The sequence below is a fragment of the Maylandia zebra genome, linkage group LG14 (genome assembly GCF_041146795.1).
Source record: "Maylandia zebra isolate NMK-2024a linkage group LG14, Mzebra_GT3a, whole genome shotgun sequence".
Lineage (NCBI taxonomy): Eukaryota > Metazoa > Chordata > Actinopteri > Cichliformes > Cichlidae > Maylandia > Maylandia zebra.
The window spans coordinates 28607137-28632955 of NC_135180.1; the positions used below are offsets into that span (position 1 = coordinate 28607137).

Below are 25819 nucleotides of genomic sequence, written 5' to 3' on the forward strand. Positions count from 1 at the left end.
AGTTTATGCAATAATTAGAGGCCCCTCCAAGTTATAATTCTCACTCAGGTATATTGGGAATTTGGACAACTAGAATGTCTCCAGTTACATTAGTTTGTTTCAGTTCTGCTAGTCTTTCATTTCCTGCTTTACTTTCTTGCATAGTTGTCTCTGGTTAGTTGTGTCTTGTTTTGAGTTCACAACCTCACTTGCTTCACTGTCTAGATTAAGCTTGCCTGACTCTCATCGCCCTCCTGTTTCCTGTTCTCTGATTACCTCATATGTACATGTAGGCTTATCCTCCTCCATTATTATCTTAGGGTTTGTTTGCATCTCTCTGTATTATTTTTTGAATTCAGTTTCTGTTAGTCTGCCTTTGGTCTTGTATTTTAGGATCTGTCTGCCAATAAATAGGTTTTTGCTAATCGGGCTGCCATGAAGTCCTTTTGTCAGCAAATTGGTTAGTTTATGTACTCCCAGTCAAAAATCTGGACACACTTTGAATTTGTTTTTCTTTTTGTTTTGTTTTTTGTGTGAGTTTAGGTAATACGTCTTTTTTTTCTTGTCAATTAACCAGTATTTAGGCAATTCTGTGACTACAAAAGTAGCATCTGGCTCAGCAGCAAGCAGTAATACTTGTCACACAAATATCCTTGCACTTTCCTTCTGTATCACTGAATACATCAGTTTTACCAATGCTTGTTTTCAGTGTCTTTTGGAGTTGAAGACATTGCAATTAGTCTGCAGAATTAAACTGAACACATCAATTTATATTATTTTATTTTCGCATCAGTCTAATGATGTTAAAAATATGCAGTGTTGGAACTTGGTAATTACAACAATAATAATTACTAGGAGAGAAAATGCTGAGAAAGGATGCCGGGCAGTTTTAGACATAAAGCAGGAGTAGAATAAATTATGAGCTTAAACACAACATCAACAAGCATACAGCATACAGTATTGACACACACACACAAATCAAAGATTAACAGGCACTGACATCACTATCTTTATCATAATGGTCCTTGCACTGTTTTGAGGATACTGACTGTTAATGTAGATGGCATTGCCCATTAGCTACATGTATTTACTATTTGTCATGCACCATAAAGTCCTGAGCATTTTCAATTTTTTACCATATAGTGCTTGAAGAACCGAATTGTAACTACATTTAAAATAGTTCACATATTTGGCATTTAAGGGCTCAAATCCAGTGTGTGAATTCAGGTCCACTGTGAACAGCATTCTCACAGATTATTTCCCCATTATGAAATACAGCCCATGACTAAGAGCCTTGTAAGTTGTTATGTAGAACTAAAAGAGGAAATGTGGTCCAATAAACATTCAAGATCTGGTGCTCTCTGAGGGTCTGAGCACCCACAGTTTCCACACATTAGAAAGCCCACTCAAAAGCAATCTTTGCTCCATTGACTTCCATTAAATGGCCTAAAGCCCATTACTAAATGATGAGAGACAAGAGAGTAGCAGTTCCCCTCGCCTCTCAACGCTTTTCTAAATAGAAGAAGGCACTACAGACCTGACCGCTGAACCCTTGACCGTCTTCTGACTGCAGGAAACTGCGATAGACTTGGTTGGCCCGGTCAATGATGGTCGCCACAGCATCCTGGTAGCGTGGAGAGACAATGGCGAGGAGGGGAAGGGCAGCAAGAGGCAGGTGGTCTACGCTGCTGGACACACAGCTCTCATCATAGCTGTACGGGTTGAGACTGGAGGGGGTGATGGTAGGAGGACAGGAGGGAAGAGTTTAAAGAGGAATAGATGGATGAAGAGCAAGAAGGAAGATTTCATAATTATTTCATACCTTAAAAGGTTTTTTTTACCACTTCGTAAAACACCGGCGCAATGGATTTTTTAATGTAGAGAACCACTTTTTTTTCTGAGGTTTTGATGTTTGGGGGAGGCCTGAAAAAAAATCAAGACTGATGAAGTCTTTTGGAGCTCAGTGACCTGTCTTCTATTTGTCACTGTTTGTTTCTACTTCATGACGGGCCTCAAGGACAGCCTAGCTGATTTTTGATAGCTTGAACACAACTTAGTTTTGTCTTATCTGGACTATAGATATAGGAGAGGGTATACAAATAATTTATATACACTGTAGGGATTGGATGAAGATGCTTCTTATAACAGCTGTGCTTATCTCCTTGTCATGTAAAAATAAATGAACAAAAAAGATTAAAAAACAAAGAAGTTAACGATGTCTAAAATCAAAGCATCATCAAGAAAAGTTCCTCCAGTGTTATGTGATTATTCCACATCCATTCATGGCACACGATATCTGAATTTAGCCCAGGTTTTTCCACAAAGCTTGTGTAGGCATAAATGCATTTGTGTGTGGTTATGTGTTTGTGTAGGCAGGCAAGGTGAGAGGTAGAAGAATCTCTAGAAATAAAAATTATGTAAACAAGCAGCTACAGCAATGAGAGCAGAGTGTGCATTTTTACTGAGCGTGCATGCGTGCACACAGATCAGACGGAACACTTTTTGTGACAGCGTGGGGAAACAGTAAAAGATGGCATTGCCCTGCACTGTCTCCTTGAGCTGCACTTCTGCCACCATCCATCAGCTGCTCTGATTACAGAAAGAACCACCAATGCCACACCAAGGCTGAAATTCCATCAGCAACCACTGATAATTCACAGAAGTTTAAGTTGTGTTTTTTTTTTCTTTTTAAGTTTTCATTACATTTTTGACAACAGTTTTTGGGTACATGCAATTGCTCTACTGAGATACGGGTATCAATTATAATGTTATCACTGTTTAATCCAGCCACTACAGATTTTCGGTCCTGTAAATCGGTAAACAGTTTTTTACAAGCTTTGACACACATCTGTGATATATTTAGCTTTACGCTCCCATGATGTCTGCATATTTTATTTGGCAGACTTTTACACCAGATGTCCTTCTACAACCATGCCCAGTTTGAAACCAGGGATCTTTCACGTGTTAACAGTTACACTAGCTTACTTAACTATTTTATTTAAGATTTATATAGAGAAATTTAGTTATTGTGCAGTTTTTGGACAATTAATCAAAAATGAACACACATAGTAGGCTGGATTTGTGTATGGTATTATGGACTGAATGGGTGAATTCTGATATGCAGTTCAAACTGTACATCAGGATGTTGAAATATTATTTAAGTGACGTTAAACATGGCATGGTTTCTGGTGCCAGACAGGCTCGACAGAGTATTTCAGAAACTGATGATGGACTGGGATTTTCTTGCACAACCATCTCCAGGGTTTAAAGAGATCCAAAAAAGAGAAAATACTCAGTAATTGGCAGGAAAAAATACCTTTTTGATGACAGAGGTCAGAGGAGAATGGCCACACTGGTTTGAGCTAATGGGACAGAAAAAGTAACTCACATAACCACTACAACAAAGGTATGTCCATGTTCTGGTGGCTTCTTCCAGCAGGATAATGCACCATGATAAAAAAAAAAAAACCCTCTAATAATATCAAACTGCTTCCTTGAATATGATATATATATCATATGAATATGATATGTATATAGTAAACCGATCTCAATCCACCTATCCACCTATCTATTGGATGTGCAGCTGACAAATCTGCAGCATCATGTCAATATGGACCAAAATCCCTGAGGACTGTTTCCAGTACCTCATTGAATCTGTCACAAAGACTTACAGCAGATCTGAAGACAAAAGGAAGTATAATCCAGTACTAGGAAGCTGTTCCTAATAAAGTGTTGGGTGCGTGTATCTGCAGCAAGAGCAATCCATGTAAGTCCTGGGCTTCCAGCAACACAGCATTCAGCTGTCAGCCAGTCACATATACAGTGGATAAAGCCACCTCCACAATTCTCATTGTCACATCAAGCACACTTATTCAGCTTGATTTTAAAAGAGAAACTTTGTCGGTAAATTGGTTTGCTTGTTGCAAAAATCCCTTCATTCTTTGCTCATAAAGCCGCATAGAAAATGCACACAACACAAGAGTTTCACAAGAAAAACCACAGATGTGCCCCTGATTGGTGTTGAAATGCCCCCTGTTGAGCCCTTTCTCCTTATTTGGCAAGTCAAGTTCACATTAAGTCATTTTAAGTTCACATTAAATATCGAGTAGGCACAGCTGAGAAAAAAAGAGGAATATGAGAGGAACAACAATGACTTCAGAATCACCTCTGTGATGGATCGGGGGAATTATGTGTTGCAAACTAAGAATATTTAAATCAAATAAAACCAGTATATTTGTATATGTAGTAAACCAGATTTGTTTCTTAGCTTAACTCCTACTCCTCCTAGCTACATGACAAAATATGCATACAGCTTTTATTGTTATTGAGAACTCTGGCGTGCTCTTATTTAGATGCACAAGGTAAACAAATTAAAAATTCAATGCATTTCGATAAAAATGGAAGTTCTTGTTTTTCATGAAAAGTTGAAAACATCTAATCGGTGAGTAGAAGATGAAACCAGAAAAGAAGTGTATCTTCCTGCCTGATATTCAGCAACTGACCAGAGTTGCCACACACATTGAAATGTCTGCAAACTATGACTGCTAACAGTTCACACAATATAATTGCCATGTTTGAACTTATATATATTATAACTCAAAGAAGAGTAGTTTGTCAGATTTTAAAGAGTTCCACAAAACACTACACATCTTCCAAATTCATGCCCAACAACAATATTGCTGAGTAGATGTACAGAAAAATGTGACAGTGCTGTGTGAAGGAAAGTGACTGGAGTTGTCAGGGGTTTTCTTTCTTACAATTCTAAGTTATAGAACTAAATCAGTGCTTGTGTGTTTCACCTGTTATGTTTCCAGAAGTTTTGCTAATAGCACTTTTCCACTCTGATGTGTAACTGACAGCAGATCTTCTAAGACTATTCACCCTGCAGTGTATGAACTCTGCTCTTAGGGCAGCTTTCTGAGAGTGTTTCAACACCTCAAGCTGCTTTCATGCAGATTGTAAAAAAAAGAGAGAGAGAGAGAAAAGAGAGAGAATGACAGAGGGGGAAAAAAAGAAAGAAATCCTTTGTAATGTATTCGCTGTTGCTGGAACGGTGCAGCTATCCGCATAACAACAGTGTCACTCCCTCTACAGCGGCCGCTGTGAAATATTCAGTTCAGGCAACTGCAGCACAGAAATGTCAGGATATTACTCAGGAGCAAGGCTTGTTGTGCAAAAACAGAAGAAGTAGAAGAAGAGCTAAAAAAAAAAAACATTAGTTCACCTCATAAATTGAATCAACATAAATTGTTTATCCACTGCTTGTTTATTGAGCTTTGGAGGTGAGAGAAAAGAATTCCCAACATCCCAGCTAAGTACCACTGTGGGTTTGGTCGAAGCCTTGTAGGGCCCTGATCTTATTAAAGTCGTGTTAACAGATGTTCCTCTCATACACTCACAAAACACACTTGCTTTTGGAGAAATGCAAAAAAAACCTGCGATTAATATTCCAAACACAACTCTACCTCTGAAGAGGTTTCACAAGTCACACGACAGGAACAGAGGTTTTACACCTGCTGCACTGCTCCACAAATGTCAGGTGAGACACTCATTATTTGTGTTGTATAATTACTTGATTATGCAAGCGCTTGTTAGTATTAATACCATGGAACAGCCACTGTTTTACATTAGAAAGAGTGCACAAATAGGATTTGTTTGTATGCGCATGAACCAGACTCTTCTCTATTTTATAAAAACATCCTTGAAGGCTGCAGGTTATTCTCTGCACAACATCCATTCTTCTAATTAATGTCAAGCAATTACTACAATCTTTTTTAAGACAAACATGTGCTTTGGAACAGGGTTTTGCTATCAGACCATCCAAATCCGATCTGTATTTATTGGCTCTAATTAATCATAAAAATGATTTGATTTCCTTTCCGATGTTGGTGATCAATAAAAACAGAGCTGTGATATTAGGCGAATAATTTTGAGAGCAAAACTGACACTTCTGGTTCTTTGGTTCTGGATTTTACAGCTCAGTATCGTGGTGGATGTAGACTCCTAATTAAGAGCCTAATGTAATATAGCAGACCACAGGAATGATGAACTTGGCATCAATCAAACAGCAATGAGATGGCTGATAATTCAAATGTACCACTTGGGAGGCTTTTTGCTCCTCAAAAGAGACGCACCAGCATCTCCCTGACTGACAGACGAGCGTGCCTCATGTCGCTGTGACGTTTCTTCCATCATTATTTAAATTCATGAGTCATGCACTCACGAGCAGTGGCATTTACCTCGTTCAAATCTCCGAGCTCACGTTCAAAAAATGTCAGCTAAGAATATACGAATATATACGTAATATCTGCATGTAATGAAAGCGCATGACTCTGAAGACTCCCATAACAGGAAGCATTTTTTTAAATGGGTAACATCATATCATATCAGCTGTAAGGTTATCCTTTACATTCGAAGTGAGAGAGGGTTTTTCATTTGCCTGTAATTGCCATGTTAAGTTACTTAGTGCCACTTACAATACCCTGCTATACGTACTGAAGTCTTCCTCGACAGTTCATAGTAATGTGATGATGCGATGATGAAGAGCTCCACGAACAAAGCGCAGAGACGATAAAGCCAAGTAAGCCAATTAAATCTCGACCCAGCCTCATCGCACACAGCATAACCTTGAGACAGACTTTGTTATGCTGCCCTTCAAACCTGTCGCTTCTCGCCACATAACGGCAAACTGAAAAACTCTGAAGTCACTCAGATTTCCTGCCTAATTGCTCTCCCAATTTCTTAATGCCTGGCTTAGCACTGCATAGCATTTACGCCATTAACATGAACAGCAGCAGCACTCTGCTGAGCCTTATTAATTAAAGAGAGGGGGCATGGAAAGAGTATTGGCATGTCCTCAGTCACCAATGGCCAGAATAATGAGCTTCTACCCACCAAACAGAGGTCATTCTCCCTGGAGACGAACAAGTCAAAATCCTTGCAGCTGCCCTCGTTTGGCCTGAACACTGATGGGTGTACAGTGGCACTGAATACATTATATTTTACTCTCCTGCTGCTCAGATTTTAAAATCTGAGATGCTTCTATTTAAATTGAGGCTGCAGAGGAAATCAATTTGGGAGCATTTGTGTTGCTGCTGTTAATTGGATGTGCCATGGTGCTGTAATATACGTTCAGAGAGCTTTCCCAACTCGTTCCGTGTGGGATGTTTTTTTTCCAACTGTGTTTATGGATTACGCATGTGTTTCTGTGACGCTCTGCTCCTCGTCAGCACTCCAAGGTATGTTCATTAGTACAGTGGAGCTAATAATAACTGCTCTGAGCCTTGTGGGACACAGTAGCTCTTGTACACACAGCAACAAGAAAACTGAAAAACATGTTTATTCTCTATGGGAACCTTATATGGTACACAAGGAACTACCAAACGGAGTCCAAGGTTTGTTTGTTTATGTGAAAGTTTCTCTTTGAGGCGCTAAGAGGTTTTGCCACCTCCACTCCGTGGTGTGATTTTCAGCCAAGCTGTTACCCAGAATGAGAACAAATTACCCACACTGCAGTAATTCCTTTCTGTGTGGCTTATTCCTAAGATGTTTATATTGGCATCCAAATAAATGAGACTCCAAACACCCACAAGTTCAGCACTATCATTAGAGAAAACACTGTTAAATGACAAAAGTGCAGTTGACTGAGTGATGTGCCTTCATGTTTGTAGGCATCCATTAATCCCTACTGACCACACATATTGTGAGAGTATATTAAAGACCTAGAGCCATCTGCCCAAAATAAAGTTTTATATATTTTCACTGCAGATCAGAAATACATATCAACTTCAAACTGCTATCAGGCAATTGTAAAAAAGATTCAGATAAACCACTGCAGATGTATGTTTCAGTATCTGGTTTGCCTACATTAAAGGACTGACAAGTTGTTTTTTGTCAGCTACAATATGTATTTAGCATTTAGTGTGTATTAGTCATACTGACATGTGTTATGGTAAAAACAGGTTAACCTATAAAACAGTTTAACAGTGAATGAATGAATAAATTGAAATGTACATAAAAGTAGGGAATTACTATTATTATTTATATCAATAGCAATATATTTGTCCAATCTAATCCTGTAAGGTACTACAGGTACTGACGAATAAAGAAGAAAAGCTAATCTTTTCTCACTATACAAATACATGAACTTTGACGCAAAAAGTGTAGTTTCTCAGTGTCTTCTCTCCCCATGACAGCGAGAGCAGCAGGGTGTACTACAAAGCAAGATCACTGGCTTAGTGAGCCATGTAGACCTTAAAAGCCAGAGTTTCACCTGGCTGGATCACCATGGTAACTCAATACATAACCTAGTCCAAAACAGGTGATGTTCAGAGTTTCTGTTTGAAATGGGCTGGAACCTTTTTTTTAGTTTATTAACAGTAGGATTCGCAATAAATAAAGTGTGACGTAGATTCCCTGCTTCGGTTTCAGCAGCACATACTGTGTGTTTTACATTGTCTCTGGAATTTCCATGTATTCAGCTGGTGACCCAGTAAGTGGATACATTTTTATGTTTGTCTTTTTAAATCTGCTGCTGAGCCTTCTTTTTTCATACTGCTGGAAAAGCAGCTAGAGCACAAATTAGAAACTACAAAAACATTTGCTGCGACGGAATATTAGGGGCACATTAGGGGAAAAGAATATTGTTGATCATTTTGAGAATAAATTTGAAGTTTCAAAGTCGAAAATGTATTTTGAGATGTGAAGATTGCCGTTACTGTTTCACAACAAACTGCCATGGCTGCTCTACCCTTTACAAAACCGTGTTTAAATGAGTTGGTGAAACAAACTGATCAGCCACCTTGTGATAAGACATACATATCTGTATTGCACCAGGATATCACCATTGATAACCTTTCATCTGTCCATTTCAAGCCATTCCCTTTTGTGATAATCCACTCGCCTGCATTTGTGTTTTTCTGCCTGACCACAAGCATCCTTTCAAAACCGATTCTGAAGTACGATTTCACTAACTCAGAGGGTCCAGCAACCGTGGCAGTTTGTCCTGAAACAACAACTGTAATCTCCATATTTTGACTTTTTTCTCAAAACTGAATTACGATTTTAATCTTGAAACTTCAAATTTATTCTCAAAACATTTATTTTTCTTAATGTGGCACTAATACTCCTTCCTAATTTGCAAGCTGTTGGATCAACAGGATAAATTTTACTTTGATCTGACAGCAAACTAAAGATTTTCACACGTGAGACAAAGTTGGAAATGAACACACTGAGTAACCTTTAATGTTTGTGTGTCTGCAGTCTTAATCTCTCATGTTAGAAACAAACAGCAGCACACCGAGCAGAAAATAAGTATAATAACTATTTATTTCACCTGCACTTGTAATGATCTAATCAAAAGGTTAAAGATTTTTTTTAGGAGTATTACTATCTTGTATTATTTTGCAGCAGCAGCATCGGATTTTACTGTTATTTTTCTAGATCTTTAGAGAGCTCTATCACCGGTTCTTCAGATGATGCATCTGAATGGAGCAAGCCCTTAATTCTTAAGTTTTATGCAGAAAAGTCGAACGATGTGTCTCACGCTCACAATTACGTGAGTGAGCACAGTCTCTGAATCAAAAAAGCCTGAGTTAACAAAGAATGATGATAGTCACAAACGTGGTACTCATCGTCAATTAAACTTTGATCATAACAGAGACAATAACAATAATAAACAATAAAATAACAGAGAATAAATGTATGACACATGAATAATCCTAAATGTATTGGTATGTGTGCGTAAATTGTTTCTTTAGTTATACATTTCTCCATCTCTTAATTTTATTTAATCATTTATTTATCTCCCAGCAAAACAGCTTTGGTTGACACACTGTTGCAATAAGAATTGTTTTTTAAGCAAAATTTCATGCGTGCCTGTGTGTCCACACGCTTTCAATTACAGACAATCAAGACACGCAGCCATATAACTCAGTTCCGCTCTACTGCAATGGGAAACTGTTGTCATGAATATTTTATCTCTGGATGTGGTGAAAGCAAAGCAGACGTCAAGCTGCTGAGCAGCTACACAACTCAAATCTCTTTACACTTGTCTTGCTTCCAGTCTGTACCTCTCTCCAGCTAGCATCAATCACAACGCCAAACAGAAGCCTCGACTTGACTGCTAAACACATTCTTTCAGCCACGGTGATTAGTGACAAGTCAAACAAAAAATATCCTCGGCATATAATTGGGGAGCCGTGAAAACAAAGTGACGCTGTCAGAGGCAAAACTGTTGACCACTGGGACATGTGACATTAAATGTAAAATGAAATTATTAGTTACGCTTAAGCAGCCGTCTGAAAAGTCAGCAGTTCAGACTAAGGAAGGAGAAAGTCATGCTTTTGCCGCCTATATCTCCTAAACACCATCCAGCAGCTTTCCATCAATTTCAATTGCAAGGAATAAGAGCTGTGAGTGTTTATGGAGATGTTTAATATATCATAAAGAAAGAGTCATCTGCTAACATCTGTTCATTACCATGTTAATATAACAATGTCTACAATTAACCCCGCCCCCTTGAAACTGAAACCTGAATGCAAAGTAACAGTAGCTAATTAACCAAACAGATCATTGCTTGGAGAGGCCTTAGAGGAAACTGTATGAAGTCATTTAAGCATTAATTTTATCCACTAAGAAGACACCTCTACTATTAAAGGGGAGCTTTAACAATTAGAAGCAACATTTAAAAAGTTTAGGGGTTATATTTTCCACATGATCACATGCTTATGGGGCCTGAGAAATGCCCTGAGCATGCTAATTAAGACAGAAGTGTGGCTGACCTTCACCACCTGAGCAGCACTGGGCATTAATTCCTGCAGACATGCACATTCTTCAAGCATCTTCTTCAAAAATACAGAATTAATTGCTCCTTCATTGTAATTGAAGCTTTCAATCAAAATAGGAAGAAATTAAGATAAAAAGCTACAGAAACAGGACAATTACCTTATGGAGCACTTGGCTTTTTCCCTTTGTTTTCCTTGTCTAAAGAACCGAGCTGGAATGCAGCTTACTACGGGCAACAAATTACAATGTGACAGCATGAAACTGCTCAGCGTCATGCCTCATAATCATTGACTTATTCATCAGCTGACAAGTGAAATCACAGACTCCTAACTCTCTCCAACACACTTAACTCCCGTGTGTAAACTTGGGCAGGTTGTGAGAGTAAGCCATGTTAGCTGTCATTCATTTTTTAAATATGGAAAGTGGACCATGAGTGTTCATGTCTCACTCATAGTCCATCCAAATGTTTACGCATGTGAAAGAAAGAAAGTTAATGCAATAGCATTAGCATTAACTTTTCTTCAAGTTACATATACCATACCATACCATACCATACCAACTTTATTTCTAAAGCACTTTAACATAAAACCAGAGTTTCACAAAGTGCTGTACATGTTAATAGCATACGTAAAGAAAATTAAAATGAGATACAATAAAATAAATAGATACAATAAATTGAAACATGTTAAAACAAATTGAGTCAACCCCTCTAATCAATGCCAAAGGCTTCAGCGAATAAATATGTTTTAAGAAGACTTTTAAATTCAGAGAGAGAAGAGGCCTGCCTAACATGCAAGGGCAGATCATTCCACAACTTTGGAGCAGCTACAGCAAAAGCACGATCACCTTTAAGTTTATACTTAGTTTTCGGTACCTTAAGGAGTTGCTATATCATTGATATGAGGAACTTTGGTTTATTAGTGTGTCAGTGACATCTTTCATTCATTCACTAGGGTATGGGTGTGTAGTGATATTAAACATGTGACCCAATATCAGCTGTTCAGGAAACTTGTGGGTGAAGCAAGAAGACAAAACTAAATAAACTGACTATCTGCTAATATTTATACTAATTTTACTTTTGAAATGTAAATTTTAAAGGAGTTCCAACTCATTCTAATGCCTAATGCACTGACAAGCACAGGACCTTTTACAGAGTTGTCATTGATTTACCGTCTGCAGCGACAGAATCAACAAAATAGCTGATTATAAAATCTGGTGTCACTTTTCCCACAGTGTTCATCCATTCTACTTAACTTCATATCATTTTAGATACTTCATATCACACTAAGGTGTTTATCAGAGCTGCCTGAGGCCACTAGTTCATGTTGTCCTCCCATCCAAGCAGCAGAAGGCACATTATTCTATTTAAAGTGTGAAAGGCTGTGTTTCCACATAATTAATTTCCGACAAGAAATTGTACTGGCAACTGAAAAATTCTGGTTCACTGAAAGGGATAACCCTAGGAGTTCTTAAAAGTGCCTTAGCAAGGTCTGGGTCACACGGAGCGTGAAATACAGCTTTTATTCTCATTCAGTTGTGAAATTCGCTGCACGGGCGAACATCACTCTTTCCAAAAATATCTCCTCATTTGATACTTGACTTGAGCTAATATTTTGGCATATTTCTTTTCCTCAGTCTTTAATTTTCGGTAGATCTGGAAGCGGTGAAGGCCACAGCACATGATTCACACCATTTTCACATTTATCAAACTATTCACCATGCCTCTGTGCCCTTCTCCAGTTATGTTTTGCCATTGATCTGTCACCTGTGTGGCTAAATATGAATGAAAGAGAATTAAATCATCTGGATTTTATCCAGGTATGCAACACTTTAAAATGTCAAGAGTACATGAGGGCGTGTGGTTTAGCATCAGCACTTACTTGGACACCAGAGAGAAGGCTTCAGCACATACAGCTGGACATGGCACCAGCTTGATCATCACGTGTTCGGCAGCAGCTTGGAAATGCGCCCGCGTAACCTTGTCGAGCACCGAGGCCAACGTGGCCACATCGCCAGCTTTTGTGCTGGGATCTCCGCCCGCTGTGTCCAAGATGTTTCCCCCATGCACCACAAGTATTAGCACATGGGTCTTACATTTTCTCTGCAAGGGTGTTGAAAAGGGACACGTTAAACAAGGGAGTGAAAGGGAGAGAAAAAATAAGGGCAACATTTTGTGAAAGGGATGAGTACTCCTCCATGTTATTGGCTACTAGTGAACAGAGGCTGTTTTGTAATGGTCCTACCTCTGTATCGTCCACTCCTTCAATGCTGCTCTGAGGGGCACAGCGTGGGCCTCCCAGCTGGTACAGACCCTCTGTATTGCATGAGTAAAGTATAGGGGCAGGAAGTAGCAGCAAGGGAGAACGAAGGAAGGAAGAGAGACAGAGAAAAGGAAAGAATGGGTCACGGCAGGAGATACTTCAGCCAGACACACTAATAACAAAAGCATAAATGGATATTGATTAGTGAATATGGTCAACATTACGAAAGCCTCTTCATCTCTCTCTATTTCGACTTCAAACTGTGCAGTGGTTCAATATGCCCTGAGGCTCAAATAAAACAAGCATGAGATTCAGAGATCAGTACCAAACAGCAAACAGTAGTTTTTTCTGTGGCAGCATCTACAGCAAAGCATCACGTGAGACGCAGAAAGAAAGATGAGGGCACAGTTTGTGTTTTGTTTTTTTAATATCCACCAGTATCTCTCCCTCCCTTTTGAAGGTGCAGCATTTCTTTGGAACCTGGCCAAACTCATTACCCTCTCCGGAAGCCTCTGCATGCTGTGTCATCCTATTCCTGAGCTCTCTCCTGTCTCTCTATTTTCTCTCTCCCGGCTTAAGGCCCAGCTCTGTGCTCTGCTCGCTCACTCGCTCGTTGTTTATTTGGCCCCCTCGTCTGGGACTGACTGTCATGGGAGGCTCACAGACTCATGCACCGTCGGCTTCCTTCTACCCAGTTCCCAGCCCACAGCTTGCCTCCAACTGCCTGCTTGTCTAGAACAGATCAGCACACACAGGGGACTTAGCATACTGCACTATTTTAGTCACAAAGTAACAGGAAATCAATGGAGTAAGTTTTTTGGGTTTTTTTACTGAAATAGGAAAGTAGGGTAGAAAAGTTCTTCCAAAAACCTTGAAATATTTTAGCGTGCAAACACTGCCGAAGAGCAAAATGTTGTGGAAATTGACAGCAAATACAAAACCTCAGCTGCTTGACAAGATGATGGCTGTATCTACTTTTTGATTATTCATTAATGTGTCAAACATGAGGCCACTGATATAACAACAGGTGAAGAGTGAAGAACAGTCTGGATTCAAACCGAGAACTTTCTTGCTTTATTGTCTGCACAAAATAATTAAAATAAGAATTAACTGTTGACTTTTCAGTTTCCCCAACCATTAGCACCATTAGCATGTCAAACAAGCACATAAAGCTACCGACACAATTCTCAACAGCTTTTGTCTTTATTTAAATCCATCATTTTAAGCTTTGAAAAACTGTTTTGTTTTCAAGACATGCATGTGTCTTAATAAAATTATGAACACCATTTAATTAATGGAACTATTTAACATATTACTGTGAAAGCTGGTTGAAGTCCGGACGGAGACACAAATTGAGGCTGTGTCAAGAAGGGGATCCAGAATGAAACTCTGCCAGGTCAAACATTTGGCCTGGCATTTGGTCCTATGGCAAGGGAGTGACTCACAAACTGACATGAATAAACCAAAACCAAACTTTTATTACACAGAAAGAAGTAATCACAAATAGTACAAAAAGTCCAGAACATACATTTTAAATTCTCAACAAATACAATCACAAATACAGAGGAGGGGATATTACCAGAGAGCCAGACACCAGGAAAACTGATGCTATAAACACAACAAGGACTAATTGGGGGAGTGGAAATACCTGGGATACAAGAACCAGCAAAAAACTAATCAAGGACAATGAGAGGTAAAAATGAAAAGCAGACAAAAAATTCTCAGAAACAGCCAGAAAACTCAAAATAACCCAAAAACCTACAAACCATAACAATTATGCTTGAGAGACGCAGACCAGAAATCTTCTGGTTTAAACCTGTTTTGGTTCGCTTGAGAGAAATGATGGAAAAACTTTAAGAGTAATGACTCACAAAAAGCTCTACACTCACGTTCAGCAAATAAAACCTGAAGACATCTTAAGGTGAAACCACTCGAAAAATCTGACCATAGACACACTAACAGAATCACTTGGAACAGTGTGCGAGAAATGAAAATCTTGAGTGAAACCTGGAGAAATTGGAGCAGTACCAAAAAGCGGAAAGCTGAAATAGGTTTCATTATATGTTCGCAGAATAATATCACTGTGGCTGAATGAGTGACATAAGATTAATTTGGCTTGGGGAAAAGGAAATGTTGCAGTGACATCCAAAGCAGTTTAGATTTTTGATGTCCTAAAGAGAATAAAGCCAGTGGATCCTGATTCTCTCATATCATTTACTGATTAAACTAGATAGGACAATGACATTGCATCCAAAAAATGCCAGTATAAATAAAACCTACATCTGAAACATGAAAAATGACCTGGCTGCCAATGGGCAGCAAACAGGTTGTAAAGAGAAAGACGAAGGAAAGATCAGAGCTTCACTCCTCACCTCGTCATTTGTGAAAACAGCACACATGCTGCGCTCCTCCTGGCTTCAACATTAAGTGAGGCATTTGTCTGATATGGGTGCAAACTGGCAAAATCATGTTTCTGTTGGCGCAGCTCAGTGGTATAAACTTGCCTTCCTGTGGCTAAAGCTAAACCATTTTCTTCCATCTACAGCAGACTTTTTTGCTGCGGGGGTGGGGGGATTCTTACCATCTGCGTTTCTTTTTCATTTTCTTGTGTTTCTTCTCTCAGACGTCTGAGTCCCCCCGGTCAATATGGGCTTTATGAAGCACATATTGATCTAACCTAGAAAGCACCCAGTGGGAAGTTGACAGTGCCCTAGTTCAGTGGCATCGTGGCCATTTCCAGTGGCTCTAGGCCCAGGCAGGCACACACTAACAGCAGGCGAACAGAGTGCGTCAATGCATCTGTTGTCATACTGAGATATTTCATAAGTTATCTATGAGAGACGGAAAGGAAAATTGAGGGTTGCGAAGATGAGAACAGGTCTACAGAAAAAATCTCCAAGAGCTGAAAGTGAAAGGTTGAAAATAGTGACATATTGATCTCTGTCAGGATGCCCCTTGTGTGTCATTCTGTCAGTGTAACTATGATTTAAAATGTCATTGTCTATAAAATGGTGGCTTCTTTTTGTCTCATTTATCACCTTGGATTTAGCAGATGGAAGGAAAACAAAAGCAGCAGGATGAGACTAACTTCCAGACAACAGAGTTATAGCTTCCCCAGGGTCTATGAAAATGGCAAAACGCACTCAAAGTTTCCTGTCTGCTGGAGTGTGATTCAATTCATTAGAGTTCCAGTATCATGGTGAATTATCTGTGTTCCTGCAAAGACGCGAACAGAAAACAGCAGCATTTTTCCTTCCCATCTTTGATTGAACAAGATACACTATAGACTCAAGAAGCAAGACAAAATGTGTGACACAGAGCAAAGCTCCATGATGTACTAAACAGGTGTGGGAGAATAATCCACAAAGAGTGTATTAAAAAACAAACATTTAACTTAAACTTGCAAGTGCATTTTCAACATAAAACCTACACTGACGTATTATGACTGCATAGAATCTTTAGGGTGAATGTTGCAGGCGGTATAACGTTCGGCACAGCATCGCTAGACTCTTTCACGTCTCTGTCACATATTCTCACTGTGAACCTGCCCTCACCTGTGAAGAGAATGGGTTCCATGTTGCACACCTGCCAGGTCTGGTGTTCTCTAGCGAATGCCAATCGAGCTGGATGATACATGGCTGTGTGAGCAGTCCGACTAAACTGATTCTAGCCGTTTAGTCAGAAAGATGGACATGAATAGCTGAGTGGAGGTCATGTTGGGGTGGCTGTAGCGTAGAGCAGGTCACCTACTAACTGGAAGGTTGGTGGTTTAATCCCTGTCTGCTCCAGTCTGCATGCCAAATATCATTGGGTGACCCCATGTGATGCATCCATTGTAGTATGAATGTGTGTGAATGTTAAATGGGTGAATGAGGCAGTTGTCTAAAGCGCTTTGAGTACTCAGAGTAGAAAAGCAGTATATGAGAACTAGTCCTTTAACCATTTATCATGTTGTAGGCCTCCGTCAGTGCTCCTCCTGTTTCCCCTCACATAAAGGAGCTGATTGCTGGTGCCCTTCTACGGCCTTGTCCAGCTCATCTCATGTAATATTTCTTCGAAACTCTTGAAACTGTGCTGGGAGACACAGCTGAACCTCTTGCAACGTCACGTATGAATGTGCCATCCTGGAAAAGCTAGAGTACCTGTGCGACCTGAATGAACTGCATGTACCATCTCATACTACCAGTAGCTACAAGAACACTAGCAGAAAAAACACCTGTAGCCCAAAACCTATAAGATCCTGCCCTTCATGGGCGCCTATCTTGTTGCTTCTCCCTGTTATCACTTTCATTTGCACCAGAGCAGCAGAAACCGATTCGTCCTTCGGTGATCTGGGTCAGTCTTCCTAAGTTTAAATGACTTTGTGTTCTACTGCGATGGTCGAACGTTCCCTGGACTTTTGAGGAGTGTGATTATTTGAAAATGAATAAAAATGATACATAAAAATGTCAGATGTCAAATATGAAAATGTAAATTGAAAAGCTTGATGGAAGGGTATTTTTTCTGAAAAAAAAAATGCTCTTAAATAAAGAATACCATCCAGAGAAGCTGTGCTGCTGGTTGGTGGCATTTATTTGTTATCACTGGAGTTGGTTGTGTGCCTCACAAGATACAGATTTCAACTTATTCAGGATGCAGCTGCTCAAATTCTACCCAAGATTTGAAGAAAAAAAGGATCATGTCACTCCAGTTACTCCATAACCTCTGCTGGCTATGAACTGCTTTCAGAAAACATTTTAGGATTTTCCTCCTGGTAGATAAAGCTTTTAATATCTTTCTTTCTCTCAGTCTACATTGTTAATAGACCCCTCAGGTCACAAGATGTTTCTCTCCTTCACAGATCCAAATCATTTCAACATTTTTTTGTGGCAAAATTTAAGCTGCTGAGAGAGACATTTATATACATGAGGCAAATAAATCATGCGTAATTTTGTAAGTCCTCACTATGTGTTTATTTGGATGAATGCTGTCTCGTAACTGGATAAACAAGCCCCTCTGACCTCTGGCACAGTATAGGCATGCTAACAAACTCAGCCATCTGTTCAGCGCCGCTGGCATCAGGGTCTGCTTTGTTGCCCTACTGAGAAAATACTCGAGGGGACCCCACCAGTCCTGCTGCATGACAAACCTGCTGACCGCACACATCAGCATACACACGCACACATCCCATACGACTGTGCAGTTTATATACACTGACTGCAACCATCAAATGCACTCACAATCTGTGCCTAACAATCCCAGCTGCTCCCAATCTACATGACATGGCTGCTGTACAGCAACACACGCTAAGGCAGAAATCTACAGCACACAGAAGTGAGGACGGAGAGGCAACTTAGTACTCACAACAAAACCCAAGCGTAGGAGACTTTGAATTCTTTGAATATAATCTACTTATTATTCTGCTTAGAATTTGCATTTGTATTATTCTGCCAAATCCAAAGGAAAAAAAGTTTACAAATATACCCAGAAATATATCGAAATATGCTGATAATGAGCAGCATTGAAGACCAGTAAACAAGTCCACGACTAGTGGGACAAATTTAAGTACTATGTGTACTTTAGGCATGTGCATATACACTGGATCCATAAGTATTTGATCAATGACACTTTCTGCCTCTGTACGTTACCACAGTGGACTTTCTAGTACAGGGTTGGACTCCCTTTACATTCAGAACTGCCTTAATTTTTCATGGTATGGATTCAATAAAGTGCTGGAAACATTCCTCAGAGATTTTAGTTCATACTGACATGACAGCACCATACAGTTACTGCAGATTTGTCAGCTGCATATCCCAAAAGTTCCCCATTGGATTCTGATCTGGTGACTGTGGAGACCATTTTAGTACAGTGGACTCACCATCATGTGAATTGGTGCACTATCCTGCTTGAAGCAGCCATCAAAATATGGCACGGTGGTCATAAAGAGATGAATGTGGTCAGCAACAATACTCAGGTAGGCTGTGCTGTTTAAACAATGCTTAGTTAGTACTAAAGGGCCCAAAGTGTGCCAAGAAAATATCCCCACACTATTACACCATCAGCAGCCTGAGCCATTAATACAAAGCAGAAAGGATACATGCTTTCATGTTATTTATGCCAAATTCTGACCCTGAGAGCTGTGCAGATTTGGAGCTGACAGCAGCCATGTGACGCTATCCAGACGAATATTTCCATTTCCTTGTTAACTGTTAAAACATGCATACAGTCTTACAATGATGCTCAGGGTAACAGCAACAAAAAATAACTTTATTGTTCACAAAACTCAATATACTGTATGCTGTACTCTATTTTTTTCATACACTGTTAAGCTCTTATTTTCTTGGAATGTTAAGTGGCAGAAACGAAGGCAGCTACATGCCACATAAACATTTATGGCAACACCCAATTAACATTTCTAAGCAGTAGAAATCTATGTGGAGCTGAGTGACAGATGTGGTGTACTGCTTGGGTTTCTTCCTCCTTCCTATTTCATATCTTCGTTCTCGCTCCTGCTCGCTCTTCCTTTTACCCCCCTCTCCTTCCCCCCTCGTGGGGCTCCAGGCTGCGACAGTGTTGTCTGCGTGTGATTATCTGTTCCCCATGTGCGATCGCACAGCCTTTCTTGCTTCATATCCTGTCAGACAAGCATGCTCATATGCACACATCTGCACACATACAGATAAACAATTTTCACAGGCGTGAAAGTACAAATAGACACAGAAATGGAGACACAAAGGTGCCTTTGTTAACAAAAGCATTATAACAACTGAATGCCTTTAGAAAGATAGATAGATAGATAGATAGATAGATAGATAGATAGATAGATAGATAGATAGATAGATAGATAGATAGATAGATAGATAGATAGATAGATAGATAGATAGATAGATAGATAGATAGATAGATAGATAGATAGATAGATAGATAGATAGATAGATAGATAGAACTTTATTAATCCCTCGGGTGGGTTCCTCTGGGAAATTCGATTTCCAAAAAGCACAGCACCGACAGAAGTTTCAGAGTTACAGAATATTATATATATATATATATATATATATATATATATATATATATATATATATATATATATATATATATATACACACACACACACACACATATATATATAAATACAGAGACAATATAAATAAAATATACGAAGGGGATAAATAGAATAAATAGGAATAAAAAATAAAAATACAAGTGAATGAATTGCACATTTCAAGTATTGAGTCTATTGCACTGTTGACTATTTACAAAAGTATTGCACAAAAAGGTATTGCACAGTGAGGTGAAGAGGCACTACAGCTTAGTTGTTCCCCCCTCCTTTGTCCTCCTGTCTCCCCTCCCTCTCCCCTCCAGAGAGGAGTTAAACAGTTTGATGGCGTGTGGGACAAAGGAGTTTTTAAGTCTGTTAGTTCTTGTCTTGGGGAGAAGCAACCTGTCACTGAACAGACTCTTCTGGTTGTTAATGGCCGTGTGCAGAGGATGCCTGGCATTGTCCATAATGTCCATCAGTTTCTTTAGTGTCCTTTTCTCTGCCACTGTCACCAGAGTGTCCAGCTTCATGCCGACCACAGAGCTAGCCCTCCTGATCAGTTTTTCCAGCCTGGATGAGTCCTTCTTTGCTGTGCTGCTCCCCCAGCACACCACAGCATAGAAAAGTACTCCAGCAACCACCGACTGGTAAAACATCCTCAGGAGCTTCCTGCAGATGTTAAAAGACCTCAGCCTCCTGAGGAAGTACAGTCGGCTTTGGGCTTTTTTATACAGGTGCTCTGTGTTGCATGACCAGTCCAGTTTATTGTCCACCCACAGCCCGAGGTACTTGTACTTGTTGACCACCTCCACCTCCTCCCCCTCTATCTGAACCGGCAGTGGACCTGCTCTAGACCTCCCGAAGTCCACAACCAGTTCCTTAGTCTTTGAGGTGTTGAGTTGCAGGTGGTTTATGTGACTCCATGCGACAAAGTTCCTCACCAGACTTCTGTACTCCTCTTCCTGATCATCCCAGATACACCCCATGATGGCTGTGTCGTCTGCAAACTTCTGAATGTGGCATAATTCAGAGTTGTAGCAGAAGTCAGAGGTGTACAGGGTGAAGAGAAGAGGGGACAGCACAGTTCCCTGTGGTGCTCCTGTGCTGCTGACCACTGTGTCAGACGTGATGTCCTTCAGCCTGACGTACTGTGGTCTGTCGGTGAGGTAGTCGGAGATCCAAGCGACCAGGTAGGGGTCCACCTCCATCCTGTTCAGTTTTTCCTGAAGCATACAGGGCCGGATGGTATTAAAGGCACTGGAAAAGTCAAGAAACAGGATCCTGACCGTGCCTTTTCCCCCATCCAGGTGTGAGTGGGCTCTGTGTAGGAGGTACAGGATGGCATCCTCCACTCCGACACCCGCCTTGTATGCAAACTGTAGTGGGTCCTGGGCATGTTGTACCTGTGGTCGGAGGAGGTTGAGGAAGAGCCGCTCTAGAGTCTTCATAAGATGTGACGTCAGTGCCACCGGTCGGAAGTCATTCAGCTCATTGGGCCGGTTCTTTTTGGGGACCGGGACGATGCAGGATGTCTTCCATAGGGCGGGCACTCTCCCCAGTCGCAGACTGAGGTTGAAGACTCGTTGTAGCGGCTCCCCAAGTTCAGCAGCACACGCCTTTAGCATCCTAGGACACACCTTGTCTGGGCCTGCTGCCTTTCTGGGGCGAAGCTTCCTCAGTTGTCTCCTGACCTGATCCACTGTGACACTGGGAGATGTTTGGGAGGAGGGGAGGGGGGGAGATGTCTTGCTGCTGAGAGAGAGATTGGAGGAGGGGGGTGTCATGGTGTCAGGAAGGGGGGGAAGCGAGGGAGGTAGGAGAGTGGGGAGAGGACTCTGTAGTAAAGGTGAGGGTGAGGGTGGGGGGGTTGTGGGCTGGTCAAACCTGTTGAAGAAGTTGTTGAGTTCGTTTGCCTTCTCCACAGTCCCCCCCCCACTGTGCCTTTCTTTAAACATTGTAGAGATGAGGCTCTGGCTCATTAGCCACCTAGATCACCTCCTGTTTGTCTACAAAGCCCTCTCCATGGTCCGGCTCCATCTTACATGCCCAACATCTTATACTCTACTTCCAGGTCCCTCCGGTCAGCTGATTGGACCACAGTCAGAAGCATCCAATCTAGATTTAAACTCAGAGGAGACTGTGGGTTCTCAGCATTCCCCTCACATTCAAACCTACCCATTTTCCACCGAGTCTTTAAAACTAAACTTAAAATGTATTTTTATTCATTGGCATTTGAGTCTTTCTGAATTTGCTCATGTACATTTATTTGCCACAACTGTATATGTTTAGCACCTACTGGCACTTTTATTATTTTTACTTAATTCTCATCTGTTCTCTTGTTTTTATCCATTCTGCCTGTTGAACAGCACTTTGATCAACGTGTGTTGTTTTTAAATGTGCTTTATAAATAATTTCGAGGTTGAGAATATTAAATTGCTAAAACCTTCAACTGCTAAAGAGCCACAATTTTATCCTGCAGCACAACTGTCTCCATTAAACTAAAAGACTATTTTTTTCTGACATGAATAGACGTAAACCCAGCTTTGTAACTAACAAATACGCAGCTTTGAGATTTGGTTTTTTTTCCCCAAGCTAGAGGAAATAGCAAGGACAGACAAGACCGAGCACTCAGCCATTCGCCTGATAAATAAAACGGCGTTTCTTGTCATCTCATTCCTGACATGCGTAAACTAGTGGACCATATTCGTCCAGGACGACCACACAGACTGTTCACATATGTAAAGAAACCAACATGTGTCTATTATAAGGTCAGCCAGGAGATCTGTGTCAGGTGGCTAATTTGTGCAATTTCTGAGCTGGTCAGTAGCAAACAAACCATTTTTACTTTGACATGGGTAACTACTTTGTGGGATAAGTTCATTATTTTTGTCCAATTAATTATGTTGGTCCAATGACTGATAATACCAAAGTTTTTTTTTTCTTTAAGATCAGAGATTGTATTATAAATATCTCACTCCTGCATCTTTTTTTTTATTTGTTTCATTATTCTACAGTAATTGCTTTTGTCTTCCCAGTGTCTATGCTTCTGTTTGCAATTTTGTTTTCAGAGAAAGACAAAAACATTAATTTAATGGGAATTAAAGCAAGAGTGACATTGTGCCTATCCAAGCATCGTGTGTTAAAAATGACTGCGGGGATGCATGGGTAGAATACAGATGAGCCTCAGACCTTAAATTTATGTTTTCTGTCTCACTCTGTGTGTTTTCTGAATAGAGCTCCGGGGTGCATTCACAAAAGAGAGCCGTGGTGCTCCACAGAAAACAGAAAATCATTCTCCCATTCAATATATTTCTCTCCAGGTCACTTGGTGTGGAATTATATTTCCACCATATATTATGTAGCCAGAGAAACATCATCTGTGGTTGGTTATTTGGTAGGGCTTATCACTTAGTCATCTCTACCAAAGTGTTTGATGTTGCAATTTCAGATAATGTTATCCCAGCTTGGCACCGCACGCCAAGAAAGCAGCCAAGTCGGAGTCAGTCACTTTTGTTTATCAAGCAGCCCATATTTTTCAAAAAAAGATCACTTATGTAATGTGGCTATTTCAGGTCTGACTGTATTATATCGTATTAGTCAGTCAAAGAAGTGGAAAAACACAGGAATGAAAGGAGCACAGCATAAATATACAGATAATAATCTTTGCATAGTAAACAGATGGGAAGTATGAAAGATGCTGGAGCGGTGGCTGATGTGAGATCGCAGCATCTTACCGAGCAGAGATAAAGAAAGAGTGCAGAGGAGAATAAGGGGCAGTTGTGCTCCAGGCATTCCTCTCTGTCGCTGAGGTTTTCATCACTGTAAGTCACCTCTACTGCAAGAGAAAGTGTTTATAGGAGCCAGTGGCTTGTGGAGTAATGAAAGTAGAAAGAAAAGAGAGGGAATAAAAGAACATGATGAGGTTTATGGAATGAATGGGCATAGAAACTGTGGAGAAATATAAGACGGAAAGAGCCAGCTATGTTTCTGAGAAAACAGAAACCGATGGAGATTAAAGGGCAGTGGATGTCAGCTCAACTGCTAAAAAGACTGACTGACAATAGTCCAGCTGCAGAACTTTATGTTTTCCTGATTATCACAGATTTTAATTGATAATAAAAATCCCACAGGAAACAAACCACAACACAGCAATGTGATTCAGCCTTCTTCTTAGTTTTTATTAAAAACCACTGACAGTAAATCACCAGCAATGAGGTGATTAAACAAATGGGCAGCTGTAGCAGCTGCGGTTCTTAGTGACTCATTTACCTGGTATGAGTGTTGATAATTACAGCACAGTAAATCTTCCACAGAAGACAATTTGGACATGTTTACATGTTTTTGAAGGATTGATTTGGATGTGCTGATGCCCAAATGCATCAGATTTTTAAACACTTAATCCACAAAAACACTTGTAATGTAGCTGGCACCCAACACTTTTCCCCCAATACCTTGGATTTTTATACTCTCCTCACTAATTGCTTTGGTTCATCCAACTGTGCTTCACAACTTTGTTTTGGTTCACTCTCTCTGCTCTCCTCGGCATCATTTATGGCAATTCAATTCAATTAAAATCTCAGTGAACAAGTTGCACAGAAAACAAACACAGAAACTATGACCACTTAAAAATCAAAGAATATTATTTAGGAGAGGATGCAAAAACAAAACCCTTTAAAACTGCATTCTTTTCCCAAGTAGTCATACAAGTTATGTGGCCTAGTCATGTTGATTTCAATGACTTGCATGTTTCATTTTCCTGCCCTTGTGAAGTGCGTTGTAATAAAGATACTGATAAAGGCTTTGTCTTATAGAGATATTACTCCAAATGTCACCTACTGATTCTTAACAAGTTAAATTAAAAACATTTTTCAGGCCTCTTCTGTGAATAAACTGTTTTGTAGACACCACTTACAAATTGCTTTCCTGCAAAAATGATTCAAATATCAACATTATCTCCTGAGTCAAAACTGACGTTGTGCATCATGATGGCAAAAATGATGGTTTTACATAAAAGTAGAAATTTCAGCCCTCTATTACAAAACAACAAACTCAAACGCTGTTTGGATTATTGCAATTTATTTGATGAAGACACTGTCAAGAAAAGACTTCCACACAGTGCACACAGGCTACACAGACTAGCATTACTAGTTGCCTGCCATCCCTTTATCCATCCCTCCATCGCTCCCTTATTCAGGGTTGCTGGGACACCACTCTATGCAGAGAATCCCAGACCTCCCCTTATATCCATTTCCTCCAGCTTATCCGTGGGGACACCAAGGCATTCCTAAGCCAGCTGAAAGATATAATCTCTCCAGCATGTCCTGGGTCTCCCCCGGGGCCTCCTCATGGTATGACATCTTGCCCACCTCAAATGACTCTTTGCAGTGTGGAGTAGCACCTCTACTCCTGAGTGCCTCCTGAATGACTGAGCTCTTGACCTTATCTCTAAGAGAGAACCCAGCCACTCATTTATGATGCCTGTATCCACAACCTCATTCTTTCAGTCCCCAAACAGAGTTTGTGACCACAGGTGAGGGTAGAAACTTAGATTGACAACATTTATCCCAGTTATTACCTGGGTTCAAGCATTTTGAGATGATAGTCCTGTGTAATATCAGCCAACCATTTGCACATATCTACCAGCCTCTACAGCTCAATCACCATGTTGATCAGTTACTTCAGTAGGATAAGAAATGGTCTCTAGAGTCACAGGTCTTCCTCTTTCAATTTGTTCTTCTTTATAAAAGGATAATACAAATACAAATTTCCCTTGCTA

General features: G+C 40.2%; 1 protein-coding gene across 3 annotated transcripts in view; it reads right to left on the bottom strand.

Annotated features, from left to right (window-relative positions):
• Positions 1 to 25819, bottom strand: part of pitpnm3 (PITPNM family member 3) — a 162033-nt gene that overhangs the window by 38255 nt on the left and 97959 nt on the right. For all 3 annotated transcript variants that reach the window (XM_023152912.3, XM_004558176.5, XM_023152911.3), the window contains exons 4-6: positions 13008 to 13078; positions 12645 to 12865; positions 1517 to 1706 (exon numbers count right to left, since the gene is read on the bottom strand). In XM_023152912.3, the coding sequence (XP_023008680.1) occupies positions 1517 to 1706; positions 12645 to 12865; positions 13008 to 13078 (482 nt within the window). The remainder of the gene's footprint in view (positions 1 to 1516; positions 1707 to 12644; positions 12866 to 13007; positions 13079 to 25819) is intronic.